Consider the following 14,133-nt stretch of genomic DNA (forward strand, 5'->3'; position numbering starts at 1 on the left):
GAAGGCTCAATATCGTAAAGATTGCAATTCTCTCCACATAGAGTTATAAGTTCACTACAATCAAAATCAAAATCTCAACTCTGTGTGTGTGTGTGTGTGTGTGTGTGTGTAGCCTGACAAGCTGATATTAAAATTAGAACAAAAGTGAAAAAAGTCCCAAAAAATGTGGGAAAAGTCTTCAGCCATATTAATAACACAAAGTAAAACCATAATGAGATGCCATTATACATCCACCGCACTGACAATTCAAACTGACAACAGCAAGTTTTGGTGAGGATGGTAAGTAACAGGAACTCTTATACACTGCTGATGGGCTGTGAATTGGCACACTCACTTTGAAAAACTGGTTTTATCCACTCCTCAATTTCACATGTAGGTGGTGGTTATGTTTTATGATCTCTCTATAAGTATGTGATATTTAACAATAAAAAAATAACCTTGAGGGAAAAAAAAGAAAACAGTAACATATATTCCGAAAGATAAGCCACAGAAGAGGAGACCCTGGAAAGTAAATTCTACCTCAGGGAACAAATAGAGCAGAAAGTAGATTTATTATTTGCTCTAAACAGAATTCCAAGGCCTAAGAATAAAATCCTGAAACACTAAAAATCTCCCATTACTTTCCACACTTGCATGATAAGGGGTACTCATACCAGTAGGAATACTTCTTTCCGTCTTTGAAGAGGAAGTCCACTGCAGGAGGCATTCTGCTACGAAAGAACAGAGGGGGGTCTCAAGTGCAAGGAAAATTCAGTCCAAAGAGCAGAGCAAGCCAATTAGTGAGTGTTGCTCTTAGCTTTTTGGGTAATCACTCTCAAAAGAAGCATTCCACCTGCTCCATAATTTAAGTGTACCACTATTTGCAAGAGGGAAAAGCAAAGGAAAAGAAATGGACAAAGCACCTCCTAAAGTCTAGTACAAAAGCCCAAAACTCACTTCTTATTTTATCATAGAAATAAATGATTGATGTGAGAACATTAGTTAAGGCAATGACGTTTAGCATCTGAAGATGCTCTCTGACTGACCTAAATATATATATTCTTTTTTTTTTAATTTTATCTATTTATTTTATTTACTTTTGGCCGCGTTGGGTCTTAGTTGCCACACGCGGGATCTTCGTTGAGGCATGTGGGATCTTTCACTGCAGCATGCGGTCTCTTCGTTGTGGTGCGCGGGCTTCTCTCTAGTTGTGGTGCACAGGTTCCAGAGCGCGTGGTCTCTGTAGTTGTGGCACACGGGCTTAGTTTCCCCGTGGCATGTGGAATCCTAGTTCCCTGACCAGGGATTGAACCCACGTCCCCTGCGTTGTAAGGCGGATTCTTTACCAATGGACCACCAGGGAACTCCCTGACCTAAATAAATGCCAAAAAAGAAACACCATGTACAGTATTAAAAAGAACAGTATTTATTTACATTCCATTTACTTTCAAAAGGATGAGGAAGCTGGAGAAAATGTATTGATACTTATAAAGGAAGTAGTCTCATTTTACTTAACCCATTTGTGTTTTTCATGAAACAACAAAGATTTGACTTAGAATCACAGGGCTAGTGAGACCAAAAGAATTTATCCAGTTCAATTTTCCATCTTTAGCCAAGACTGAAATTATACCACTGCAGGCAGATGAAAATCTACTTCACTTACAAGTAAACACTAACTAATATACACATCATAAAAGAACTACCTTTCATAAAATCTGTCATAGCACCCAACAGATCTGCAATAAAAGACACAGCCATTGTAATAAAGAACAATAAGAATCTTTGTGCAACAGTGAAAAACAATTTACACAGCAGAAATCACAACTGGCTATTAGGTCAACAGCATCACAGTAACAGTACCCAGTGTCATTCTTATTCAAACATATACACTATTTTTCAGTCTTGGTTATCACAAAGACATCAGTAACTAGGATGTACACACAAATATTTTATAAACACCATAGGAAACAACAAATAAAAAAATGAAAATACCCTTAAATTTTGTAACAAATTTAAAACATGTTAACTTTACCACTATATATTTGTCTCATTATTTTTAATTGGTTTGTACACTTTAAAAACAGCATTGAGTTTTATAAAAATACTGATAATGGCTCAACATTTTTTGAAGTCAGGAAATCTTTATAATTCAGTAGTCTGTGGTTTATGTGCTTGTTTCTTCCAACACCATAGTCCTCTAACCACCTATTTACTCAAAAACAACAGCAACAACAGAGGTCTTTAACAGCTATCCAAGTATTACATCCGAAAACTTCTAGTTCTTTGAAATGGTTGGAAGGGGTTTTTTAGTGCCCACATCAGCAGCTGTGGTTTTGCTTTAGGTTTTTCAGGAAACAGAAGTGCTTCACTTTCTGGTGTAGGAAATCGTTCTTGGTAGACTTCAGGATAGGACTTTTGAAACTAAAAAAAAAAAAAAAAAAAAAATCCAAGAAGTGTCAAAAAAACAAATAAAAGTCAATAAAATTGGGCACTGTAATTTTAAAATAAGCTTCCGATGCAATAGTTCCCTATTTTTGTTTTGTTTTAATGTTTACTGCTTTTCATCAGAAAAGAAAATAAGAAGAAAACAGATCACAAGTTCACTTCAACACAAATCCATTTCTTTTTGTTAAATCATTGGATTGCACTTTCAATAGATCAGATTCATATTTAATTTGATCTAATCTTCCAATAAACTCGTTTTAGTCATACTTCTTAAAATTTCTCCCCTGCCAACTATAAACACACCTCCCTTCTAAAATATTCACAAGTAATTCTGACTTATGTTCTACACAGTCAAAGAAAATCTGGGCCCAACAACATTTCCCCATCTCCCTGCTTCTCCAGCTTAGCCCCACCTGCTTCTACCCAAATGGAAGAGAAAACATGCTGGTATACATTACTTTACAAAAAGCTTACAGAGAAGCAATATGTTTTTCCTTTGATCATCACCACTGAACTCTTCTCCAAAATTACTCTGAGAAAAACATGATGGGAATCTAGAACCCTTGTGCTTTGTGTATAATCTTATGTGGTGTGATCAGATATCAAGCTATACAGGATTCAGTCTTTAAAAATAAACACCATTCACTTGCTCTTGAATCAATACTTTAAAAATGATCAAGGTAGGACCTGTGCAGAAGGGGAGAGGCAGCACCTCCAAAGGAGGGCCTCTGGAGCGTGGAGTTCCGGAGTTCGGAGCCGTGTGGCTGACAGGGTCTTGGTGCTCTGGTCGGGTGTCAGGCCTGAGCCTCTGAGGTGGAAGAGCCGAGTTCAGGACATTGGTCCACCAGAGACCTCCCAGCCTCACATAATATCAAATGGCAAAAGCTCTCCCAGAGATCTCCAGCTCAATGTTAAGACCCAGCTCCACTCAATGACCAGCAAGCTACAGTGCTGGACACCCTATGCCAAACAACTAGCAAGACAGGAACACAACCCCATCCATTAGCAGACAGGCTGCCTAAAATCACAACAAGGTCACAGACACCACAAAACACACAACTGGACGCAGTCCTGCCCACCAGAAAGACAAGATTCAGCCTCATCCACCAAAACACAGGCACCAGTCCCCTCCACCAGGAAGCCTACACAACCCACTGAACCAACCTTACCCAATGGGAGCAGACACCAAAAACAACGGAAACTACAAACTTGCAGCCTGCAGAAAGGAGACCCCAAACACAGTAAGTTAAACAAAATGAGAAGACAGAGAAATACACAGATGCTCCAGGTGAAGGAGCAAGGTAAAAACCCACCTGACCAAACAAATGAAGAGGACATAGGCAGTCTACCTGAAAAGAATTCAGAGTAATGATAGTAAAGATGATCCAAAATCTTGGAAATAGAATGGAGAAAATACAAGAAATGTTTAACAAGGAACTAGAAGAACTAAAGAGCACACAAACAATGATGAACAACACAATAAATGAAATTAAACATTCTCTAGAAGGAATCAATAGCAGAATAACTGAGGCAGAAGAACAGATAAGTGACCTGAAGATAAAACAGTGGAAATAACTACTGCACAACAGAATAAAGAAAAAAGAATGAAAAGAACTGAGGACAGTCTCAGAGACCTCTGGGACAACATTAAACACACCAACATTTGAATTATAGGGGTCCCAGAAGAAGAAGAGAAAAAAAGAGGGACTGAGAAAATATTTGAAGAGATTATAGTTGAAAACTATCCTAATATGGGAAAGGAAATAATCAAGTCCAGGAATCGCAGAGAGTACCATACAGGATAAATCCAGGGAGAAACACACCAAGACACATATTAATCAAATTATCAAAAATTAATACAAAGAAAAAATATTAAAAGCAGCAAGGGAAAAGCAACAAATAACATACAAGGGAATCCCCATATGGCTAACAGCTGATCTTTCAGCAGAAACTCTGCAAGCCAGAAGGGAGTGGCAGGTCATATTTAAAGTGATGAAAGGGAAAAACCTACAACCAAGATTACTCTACCCAGCAAGGATCTCATTCAGATTCAACGGAGAAATTAAAACCTTTACAGATGGGCAAAACTAAGAGAATTCAGCACCACCGAGCCAGCTTTACAACAAATGCTAAAGGAATTTCTCTAGGCAGGAAACACAAGAGAAGGAAAAGACCTACAATAACAAACCCAAAACATTTAAGAAAATGGGAATAGGAAAATACATATCGATAATTACCTTAAATGTAAATGGATTAAATGCTCCAACCAAAAGACATAGACTGGCTGAATGGATACAAAAACAAGACCCGTATATAGGCTGTCTACAAGATATCCACTTCAGACCTAGGGACACATACAGACTGAAAGTGAGGGGATGGAAAAAGATATTCCATGCAATTGGAAATCAAAAGAAAGCTGGAGTAGTAATTCTCATATCAGATAAAACAGATTTTAAAATAAAGACTATTACAAGAGACAAAGAAGGACACTACATAATGATCAAGGGATCAATCCAAGAAGAAGATAGAACAATTGTAAATATTTATGCACCTGACATAGGAGCACCTCAACGCATAAGGCAAATGCTAACAGCCATAAAAGGGGAAATTGACAGTAACACAATCATACTAGGGGACTTTAACACCCCACTTTCACCAATGGACAGATCATCCAAAATGAAAATAAATAAGGAAACACAAGCTTTAAATGATACATTAAACAAGATGGACTTAATTGATATTTATAGGACATTCCATCCAAAAACAACAGAATACACTTTCTTCTAAGATATACAGATTGCCAACAAACACATGAAAGGATGCTCAATGTCACTAATCATTAGAGAAACGCAACTCAAAACTACAATGAGGTATCACCTCACACCGGCCAGAATGGCTATCATCAAAAAATCTACAAACAGTAAATGCTGGAGACGGTGTGGAGAAAATGTAACCCTCTTGCATTGTTGGTAGGAATGTAAATTGATACAGCCACTATGGAGAGCAGTATGGAGGTTCCTTAAAAAACTAAAAATAGAACTACCATATGACCCAGCAATCCCACTAATGGGCATATACCCTGAGAAAACCATAGTTCAAAAACAGTCATGTACCACAATGTTCATTGCAGCTCTATTTACAACAGCCAGGACATAGAAGCAACCTAAGTGTCCATCAACAGATAAATGGATGAAGAAGATGTGGCACATATATACAATGGAATATCACTCAGCCATAAAAAGAAACGAAATTGAGTTATTTGTAGTGAGGTGGGTGGACCCAGAGTCTGTCATACAGAGGGGTAACTCAGAAAGAGAAAAACAAATACCGTATGCCAATACATACACATGGAATCTAAAAAAAAAAAAAAAAAAATGATTCTGAAGAACCTAGAGGCGGGACAGGAATAAAGGCGCAGATGTAGAGAATGGACTTCAGGACACGAGGAGGGGGAAGGGTAAGCTGGGATGAAGTGACAGAGTAGCATGGACATATATACAGTACCAAATGTAAAACTGATAGCTAGTGGGAAGCAGCCACATAGCACAGGGAGATCAGCTCGGTGCTTTGTGACCACCTAGAGGGGTGGGATAGGGAGGTTGGGAGGGAGACACAAGAGGGAGGGGATATGGGGATATATGTATATGTATAGCTGATTCACTTTGTTATAAAGCAGAAACCAACACACCATTGTAAAGCAATTACACTCCAATAAAGATGTTAAAAAAAAAAGATGTTAAAAACAATTTTTAAAAAAGAAAGAAACTGGTGGGTGTGTTGAATAAAAGAGACTTATGAGACAAAAACAAAAACAAAAGCAAACAAACAAAAAAAAAAGATCAAGGTATGTATACCTGAAACTAACACAACATTGCAAATCAATTACACTTCAAGTTTTAAAAAAGATCAAGTTAAACCTATGCTGAGTTGAAAACTCTTCTCTGAAACCCTAGGCTGTGTTGTTTAATGAGAACTAAAAACTTTTAGTGATGCCTGCAGCAAGAAGTCAATTTGATAGTGGCTATGTAAAACCAAAGACCCTTATTAAATTCTGGACATTTTACACCTGTGAATTCAGCCTCATTTCCCTTTCAAAAAAATCCAGAGAAACTGTCCTCATTTGACAGCTTCTCTGAATTTAAAGTAATTGCTCCACTAACTCACATCATACCACACATCAAAACCAAGGACAAATATTAGAGAATAGCTTCATAAATGAAGAGATCAATAATGGTAAAAGATCTACATTGGAGAATAAAGATCTGGAAAACTGACCATAATTGTGTAAATTAATATACGAAATAAATAATTTACTTTCAAAACTGCTCTGTCTCAGAAGATGAGATGCATATGAAACCTATTAAAATAGAGAATAAAAAGAAAAAAAAAACAACATAAGAATGGTAGGGAGAAGAAATGACTTGTGAAGAATATCCTTTTTACCTGCTTCAATTTTTTCTTCTTTTCTTTACTGGAGAGTTTGGCATCTGTGATGACTTCCTCCAACAACGCTGCCAGAGGTTCCTGAGAGCCGTATGCTCTTTGGTATTCAAATTCCTCTGGGCTAATTTGACGGCAAAATGATGGAGCAGACAGAGTGATATCCATATCAGCTCCTGGGTATTTTATCTGGGGCAAAGGGATTATTAGTGAAAGCGCATTTTCAAATAAATTTCAAAAATTAATTCACATCATAGATCTCCTAGCAGGAATGATATGACATTCAATTTGAGGAAAACTATATTGAAAAGTAAAAAGTGTTTCCATAACTTCAAAAAAAATTCATGTAAAGCCACAGTTTCGCATATGAGTTTTTGCCTTTTTAAACCCCAAAGCCATTTTCATAAACAAAAAACCTTGTGCTCCCTTCTAATAAGATCTGAAATTTATACACAAACTGAACATATTGACTAGAACGATTCCAAGCACACACAATGAACTATGTAGTTTCTTCCCACATCTAGAGAGTCTGTTCCTCCCTCCCTTGGGCACTGACAAAGGTACAAGTTTAGCTCAGCTGCTGTGTAGAGCGAAGTACTGCACCCATCTCCAAACATGTTCATAGCATGAAACTAGTGAAAACGAATGTGCAGACACTACAGGGCAAAAGGCAGAAGGGTGAAATAAGAGGGAAAAAGGTACCAAGATCTATAAATAAAAGCATCCATTAAAAATACTTAATTTCATCCAAATCAAAACTACAATGAGATATCACCTCACACAAGTCAGAATGGTCATCATCAAAAAAATCCACAAATGATAAATGCTGGACAGGGTGTGGAAAGAAGGGAACCCTCCTACACTCTTGGTGGGAATGTAAATTAGTACAGCCACCTTCACAGCACGAAGGTTCCTAAAAAAACTAAAAATAGAGCTACCACATGACCGCGCAATCCCACTCCTGGGCATATATCCAGAGAAAAACATGGTCCGACAGGATACATGCAACCCAATGTTCATTGCAGTACTGTTTACTATAGGCAAGACATGGAAGCAACCTAAATGTCCATCGACAGAGGAATGGATAAAGAAGATATGGTACATATATACAATGAAATATTACCAGCCATTAAAAAGAATGAAATAATGCCATTTGCAGCAACATGGATGGACCTAGAGATTGTCAAACTGAGTGAAGTAAGTCAGACAGAGAAAGAAGTATCATATGATATGGCTTACATGTGCAATCTAAAAAGAAATGATACAAATGAACTTATTTACAAAACAGAAACAGACTCACAGACTTAGAGAATGAACTTATCGTTACCAAGGGGCAAATGTGGGGGGAAGGGATAGTTAGGGGGTTTGGGATTGACATGTACACGCTGCCATATTTAAAATGGATAACCAACAAGGACCGACTGTATAGCACAGGAAACTCTGCTCAATGTTATGTGCAGCCTGGATGGGAGGGGAGTTTGGGAGAGAATGGATACACGCATATGTATGGCTGAGTTGCTTTGCTGTGCACCTGAAACTGTCACAACATTGTTAATCGCTATATTCCGATATAAAATAAAAAGTTAAAAAAACTTTTTCAGAGTCCAAGAGGTTCATCTTCTCAAAAATATAGCACCTACTGTCCTTCTGCAGTGGATAAAATTCCTACCATTACATTCATGTCTTTGGTTTAAGATTTTTCTTTTCCCAGAAGCCACAGTTAAAAATAAATGTGTTAAGAGAATACAGAAGAGGAACCAAGATGGTGGAGTAGAAGGACGTGCTCTCACTCCCTTTTGTGAGAATACCAGAATCACTATTAGCTGCTGGACCATCATCGACAGGAAGACACTGGAACTCACCAAAAAAGATAACCCACATCCAAAGACAAAGGAGAAGCCAAAATGAGATGGTAGAAGGGGCACAATCACAGTAAAATCAAATCCCATAACTACTGGGTGGGTGACTCACAGACTGGAGAACACTTATACCACAGAAGTCCACCCACTGGAGTGAAGGTTCTGAGCCCCAGGTCAGGCTTCCCAACCTGGGGGTCCGGCAACGGGAGGAGGAATTCCTAGAGAATCAGACTTTGGAGCCTAGTGGGATTTGATTGCAGGACTTCGACAGGACTGGGAGAAACAGAGACTCCACTCTTGGAGGGCACAGACAAAGTAGTGTGTGCATCGGGACCCAGGGGAAGGAGCAGTGACTCCAGGGGAGACTGAACCAGACCTACCTGCTAGTGTTGGAGGGTCTCCTGCAGAGGCGGGGGGTGGCTGTGGCTCAACGTGGGGACAAGGACACTGGCAGCAAAAGTTCTGTGACATACTCCTTGGCGTGCGCCCTCCCAGAGTCTGTCATTAGCTCCACCAAAGAGCCCAGGTAGGCTCCAGTGTTGGGTTGCCTCAGGCCAAACAACCAACAGGGAGGGAACCCAGCCCCACCCATCACCAGTCAAGCAGATTAAAGTTTTACTGAGCTATGCCCACCACAGCAACAGTCAGCTCTACCCACCACCAGTCCCTCCCATCAGGAAACTTGCACAAGCCTCCTAGATAGCCTCATCCACCAGAGGGCAGACAGCAGAAGCAAGAAGAACTACAGTCCTGCAGCTTGTGGAACAAAAACCACATTCACAGAAAGATAGACAAGATGCAAAGGCAGTGGGCTATGTACCAGGTGGAGGAACAAGATAGAACCCCAGGAAAACAACTAAATGAAGTGGAAATAGGCAACCTTCCAGAAAAAGAATTCAGAAAAATGATAGTGAAAATGATCCAGGACCTCAGAAAAAGAATGGAGGCAAGATCGAGAAGATGCAAGAAATGTTTAACAAAGACCTACAAGAATTAAAGAACAAACAAACAGAGATGAACAATACAATAACTGAAATGAAAACTACACTAGAAGGAATCAATAGCAGAATAACTGAGGCAGAAGAACGGATAAGTGACCTGGAAGACAGAATGGGGGAATTGACTGCTGCAGAACAGAATAAAGAAAAAAGAATGAAAAGAAATGAAGACAGCCTAAGAGACCTCTGGGACAACACTAAACACAACAACATTCGCATTATAGGGGTCCCAGAAGGAGAAGAGAGAGAGAAAGGACCAGAGAAAATATTTGAAGAGATTATAGTCGAAAAGTTCCCTAACATGGGAAAGGAAATAGCCACCCAAGTCCAGGAAGCACAGTGAGTCCCATACAGGATAAACCCAAGGAGAAATACACCGAGACACATAGTAATCAAATTGGAAAAAACTAAAGACAAAGAAAAATTATTGAAAGCAGCAAGGGAAAAACAACAAATAACATACAAGGGAACTCCCATAAGGTTAACAGCTGATTTCTCAGCAGAAACTCTACAAGCCAGAAGGGAGTGGCACGATATACTTAAAGTGATGAAAGGGAAGAACCTACAACCAAGATTACTCTACCCAGCAAGGATCTCATTCAGATTCGATGGAGAAATCAAAATCTTTACAGAGAAGCAAAAGCTAAGAGAATTCAGCACCACCAAACCAGCTCTACAACAAATGCTAAAGGAACTTCCCTAAGTGGGAAACACAAGAGAAGAAAAGGACCTACAAAAACACCCCAAAACAATTAAGAAAATGGTCATAGGAACATACATATCCATAATTACCTTAAACGTGAATGGATTAAATGCTCCAACCAAAAGACACAGTCTTGCTGAATGGATACAAAACCAAGACCCATACATATGCTGTCTACAAGAGACCCACTTCAGACCTAGGGACACATACAGACTGAAAGTGAGGGGATGGAAAAAGATATTCCATGCACATGGAAATCAAAAGAAAGCTGGAGTGGCAATACTCATATCAGATAAAATAGACTTTAAAATAAAGAATGTTACAAGAGACAAGGAAGGACACTACATAATGATCAAGGGATCAGTCCAAGAAGAAGATAGAACAATTATAAATATATATGCACCCAACATAGGAGCACCTCAATACATAAGGCAACTGCTAACAGCTCTAAAAGAGGAAACTGACAGTAACACAATAATAGTGGGGGACTTTAACACCTCACTTACACCAATGGACACATCATCCAAAATGAAAATAAATAAGGAAACAGAAGCTTTAAATGACACAATAGACCACATAGGTTTAATTGATATTTACAGGACATTCCATCCAAAAACAGCAGATTATACTTTCTTCTCAAGTGCGCATGGAACATTCTCCAGGATAGATCATATCTTGGGTCACAAATCAAACCTCAGTAAATTTCAGAAAATTGAAATCATATCAAGTATCTTTTCTACCACAACACTATGAGATTAGAAATGAATTACAGGGGAAAAAATGTAAAAAACACAAACACAAGGAAGCTAAACATTACATTACTAAATAACCAAGAGATCACTGAAGAAATCAAAGAGGAAATCAAAAAATACCTAGAGACAAATGACAATAGAAACACAACAATCCAAAACCTATGGGATGCAGCAAAAGCAGTTCTAAGAGGGAAGTTTATAGCTATACAAGCCTACCTCAAGAAACAAGAAAACACTTAAATAAACAATCTAACTTTACACCTAAAGGAACTAGAGAAAGAAGAACAAACAAAACCCAAAGTTAGCAGAAGGAAAGAAATCATAAAGATCAGTGCAGAAATAAATGAAATAGAAACAAAGAAAACAATAGCAAAGATCAAAAAAACTAAAAGCTGGTTCTTTGAGAAGATAAACAAAATTGATTAACAATTAGCCAGACTCATCAAGAAAAAGAGGGAGAGGACTCAAATCAATAAAATTGAATAGAATGAAACGAAAAAGGAGAAGTTACAACAGACACCACAGAAATACAAAGCATCCTAAGAGACTACTACAAGCAACTCTATGCCAATAAAATGGAAAACCTGCAAGAAATGGACAAATTCTTAGAAAGGTATAACCTTCCAAGACTGAACCAGGAAGAAACAGAAAATATGAACAGACCAATCACAAGTAATGAAATTGAAACTGTGATTAAAAATCTTCCAACAAACAAAAGTCCAGGACCAGATGGCTTCACGGGTGAATTCTATCAAACATTTAGAAAAGAGCTAACAGCCACCCTTCTCAAACTCTTCCAAAAAACTGCAGAGGAAGGAACACTCCCAAACTCATTCTATGAGGCCACCATCACCCTGACACCAAAACCAGACAAAGATACTACAAACAAAGAAAATTACAGACCAATATCACTGATGAATATAGATGCAAAAATCCTCAACAAAATACTAGCAAACAGAATCCATCAACACATTAAAAGGATCATACACCATGATCAAGTGGGATTTATCCCAGGGATGCAAGGATTCTTCAATATACGCAAATCAATCAGTGTGATACACCATATTAACAAACTGAAGAATAAAAACCATATGATCATCTCAATAGATGCAGAAAAAGCTTTTGACAAAATTCAACACCCATTTACGATAAAAGCTCTCCAGAAAGTGGGCACAGAGGGAACCTACCTCAACATAATAAAGACCATATACGACAAACCCACAGCAAACATCACTCTCAATGGTGAAAAACTGAAAGCATTTCCTCTAAGATCAGGAACAAGACAAGGATGTCCACTCTCACCACTATTATTCAACATAGTTTTGGAAGTCGTAGTCACGGCAATCAGAGAAGAAAAAGAAATAAAAGGAATACAAATTGGAAAAGAAGAGGTAAAACTGTCACTGTTTGCAGATGACATGATAGTATACATAGAGAATCCTAAAAAGGTCAACAGAAAACTACTAGAGCTCATCAATGAATTTGGTAAAGTTGCAGGGTACAAAATTAATGCACAGAAATCTCTTGCATTCCTATACACTAATGATGAAAAATCTGAAAGAGAAATTAAGGAAACACTCCCATTTACCATTGCAACAAAACGAATAAAATACCTAGGTATATACCTACCTAGGAAGACAAAAGACCTGTATGCAGAAAACTATAAGACACTGATGAAAGAAATTAAAGATGATACCAAGAGATGGAGAGATATACCATGTTCTTGGATTGGAAGAATCAAAATTGTGAAAATGACTATACTACCCAAAGCAATCTACAGATTCAATGCAATCCCTATCAAATTACCAATGGCATTTTTTACGGAACTAGAACAAAAAATCTTAAAATTTGTATGGAGACACAAAAGACCCCGAATAGCCAAAGCAGTCTTGAGGGAAAAAAACGGAGCTGGAGGAATTAGACTCCCTGATTTCAGACTATACTACAAAGCTACAGTAATCAAGACAATATGGTACTGGCACAAAAACAGAAACATAGATCAATGGAACAAGATAGAAAGCCCAGAGATAAACCCACGCACCTATGGTCAACTAATCTACAACAAAGGGGGCAAGGATATACAATGGAGAAAAGACAGTCTCTTCAGTAAGTGGTGCTGGGAAAACTGGACAGCTACATGTAAAAGAATGAAATTAGAACACTTCCTAACACCATGCACAAAAATAAACTCAAAATGGATTAGAGACCTAAATGTAAGACAGGACACTATAAAACTCTTAGAGGAAAACATAGGAAGAACACTCTTTGACATAAATCACAGCAAGATCTTTTTTTGATCCACCTCCTACAGTAATGGAAATAAAAACAAAAATAAACAAATGGGACCTAATGAAACTTCAAAGCTTTTGCACAGCAAAGGAAACCATAAACAAGACGAAAACACAACCCTCAGAATGGGAGAAAATATTCGCAAACGAATCAACGGCCAAAGGATTAATCTCTAAAATATACAAACAGCTCATGCAGGTCAATATTAAAAAAACATCCAAAAATGGGCAGAAGGCCTAAATAGACATTTCTCCAAAGAAGACATACAGATGGCCAAGAAGCATATGAAAAGCTGCCCAACATCACTAATTATTAGAGAAATGCAAATCAAAACTACAATGAGGTATCACCTCACACCACTTAGAATGGGCATCATCAGAAAATCTACAAACAACAAATGCTGGAGAGGATGTGGAGAAAAGGGAACACTCTTGCACTGTTGGTGGAAATGTAAATTGATACAGCCACTATGGAGAACAGTATGGGGGTTCCTTAAAAAACTAAAAATAGAATTACCATATGATCCAGCAATCCCACTACTGGGCATATACCCAGAGAAAACCATAATTCAAAAAGACACATGCACCCCAATGTTCATTGCAGCACTATTTACAACAGCCAGGACATGGAAGCAACCTAAATGCCCATCGACAGACGAATGGATAAAG

At 38.2% G+C, this 14,133-nt stretch overlaps 1 protein-coding gene across 1 annotated transcript in view; it reads right to left on the reverse strand.

Annotated features, from left to right (window-relative positions):
- Window positions 1-2,238: 2,238 nt before the first annotated feature.
- Window positions 2,239-14,133, reverse strand: part of DEPDC1B (DEP domain containing 1B) — a 109,204-nt gene continuing 97,309 nt past the window's right edge. The window contains exons 10-11 of the mRNA XM_059919311.1: window positions 6,868-7,053; window positions 2,239-2,400 (exon numbers count right to left, since the gene is read on the reverse strand). Coding sequence (XP_059775294.1) covers window positions 2,239-2,400; window positions 6,868-7,053 — 348 coding nt within the window. The remainder of the gene's footprint in view (window positions 2,401-6,867; window positions 7,054-14,133) is intronic.

The sequence above is a fragment of the Balaenoptera ricei genome, chromosome 3, assembly GCF_028023285.1.
Source record: "Balaenoptera ricei isolate mBalRic1 chromosome 3, mBalRic1.hap2, whole genome shotgun sequence".
Lineage (NCBI taxonomy): Eukaryota > Metazoa > Chordata > Mammalia > Artiodactyla > Balaenopteridae > Balaenoptera > Balaenoptera ricei.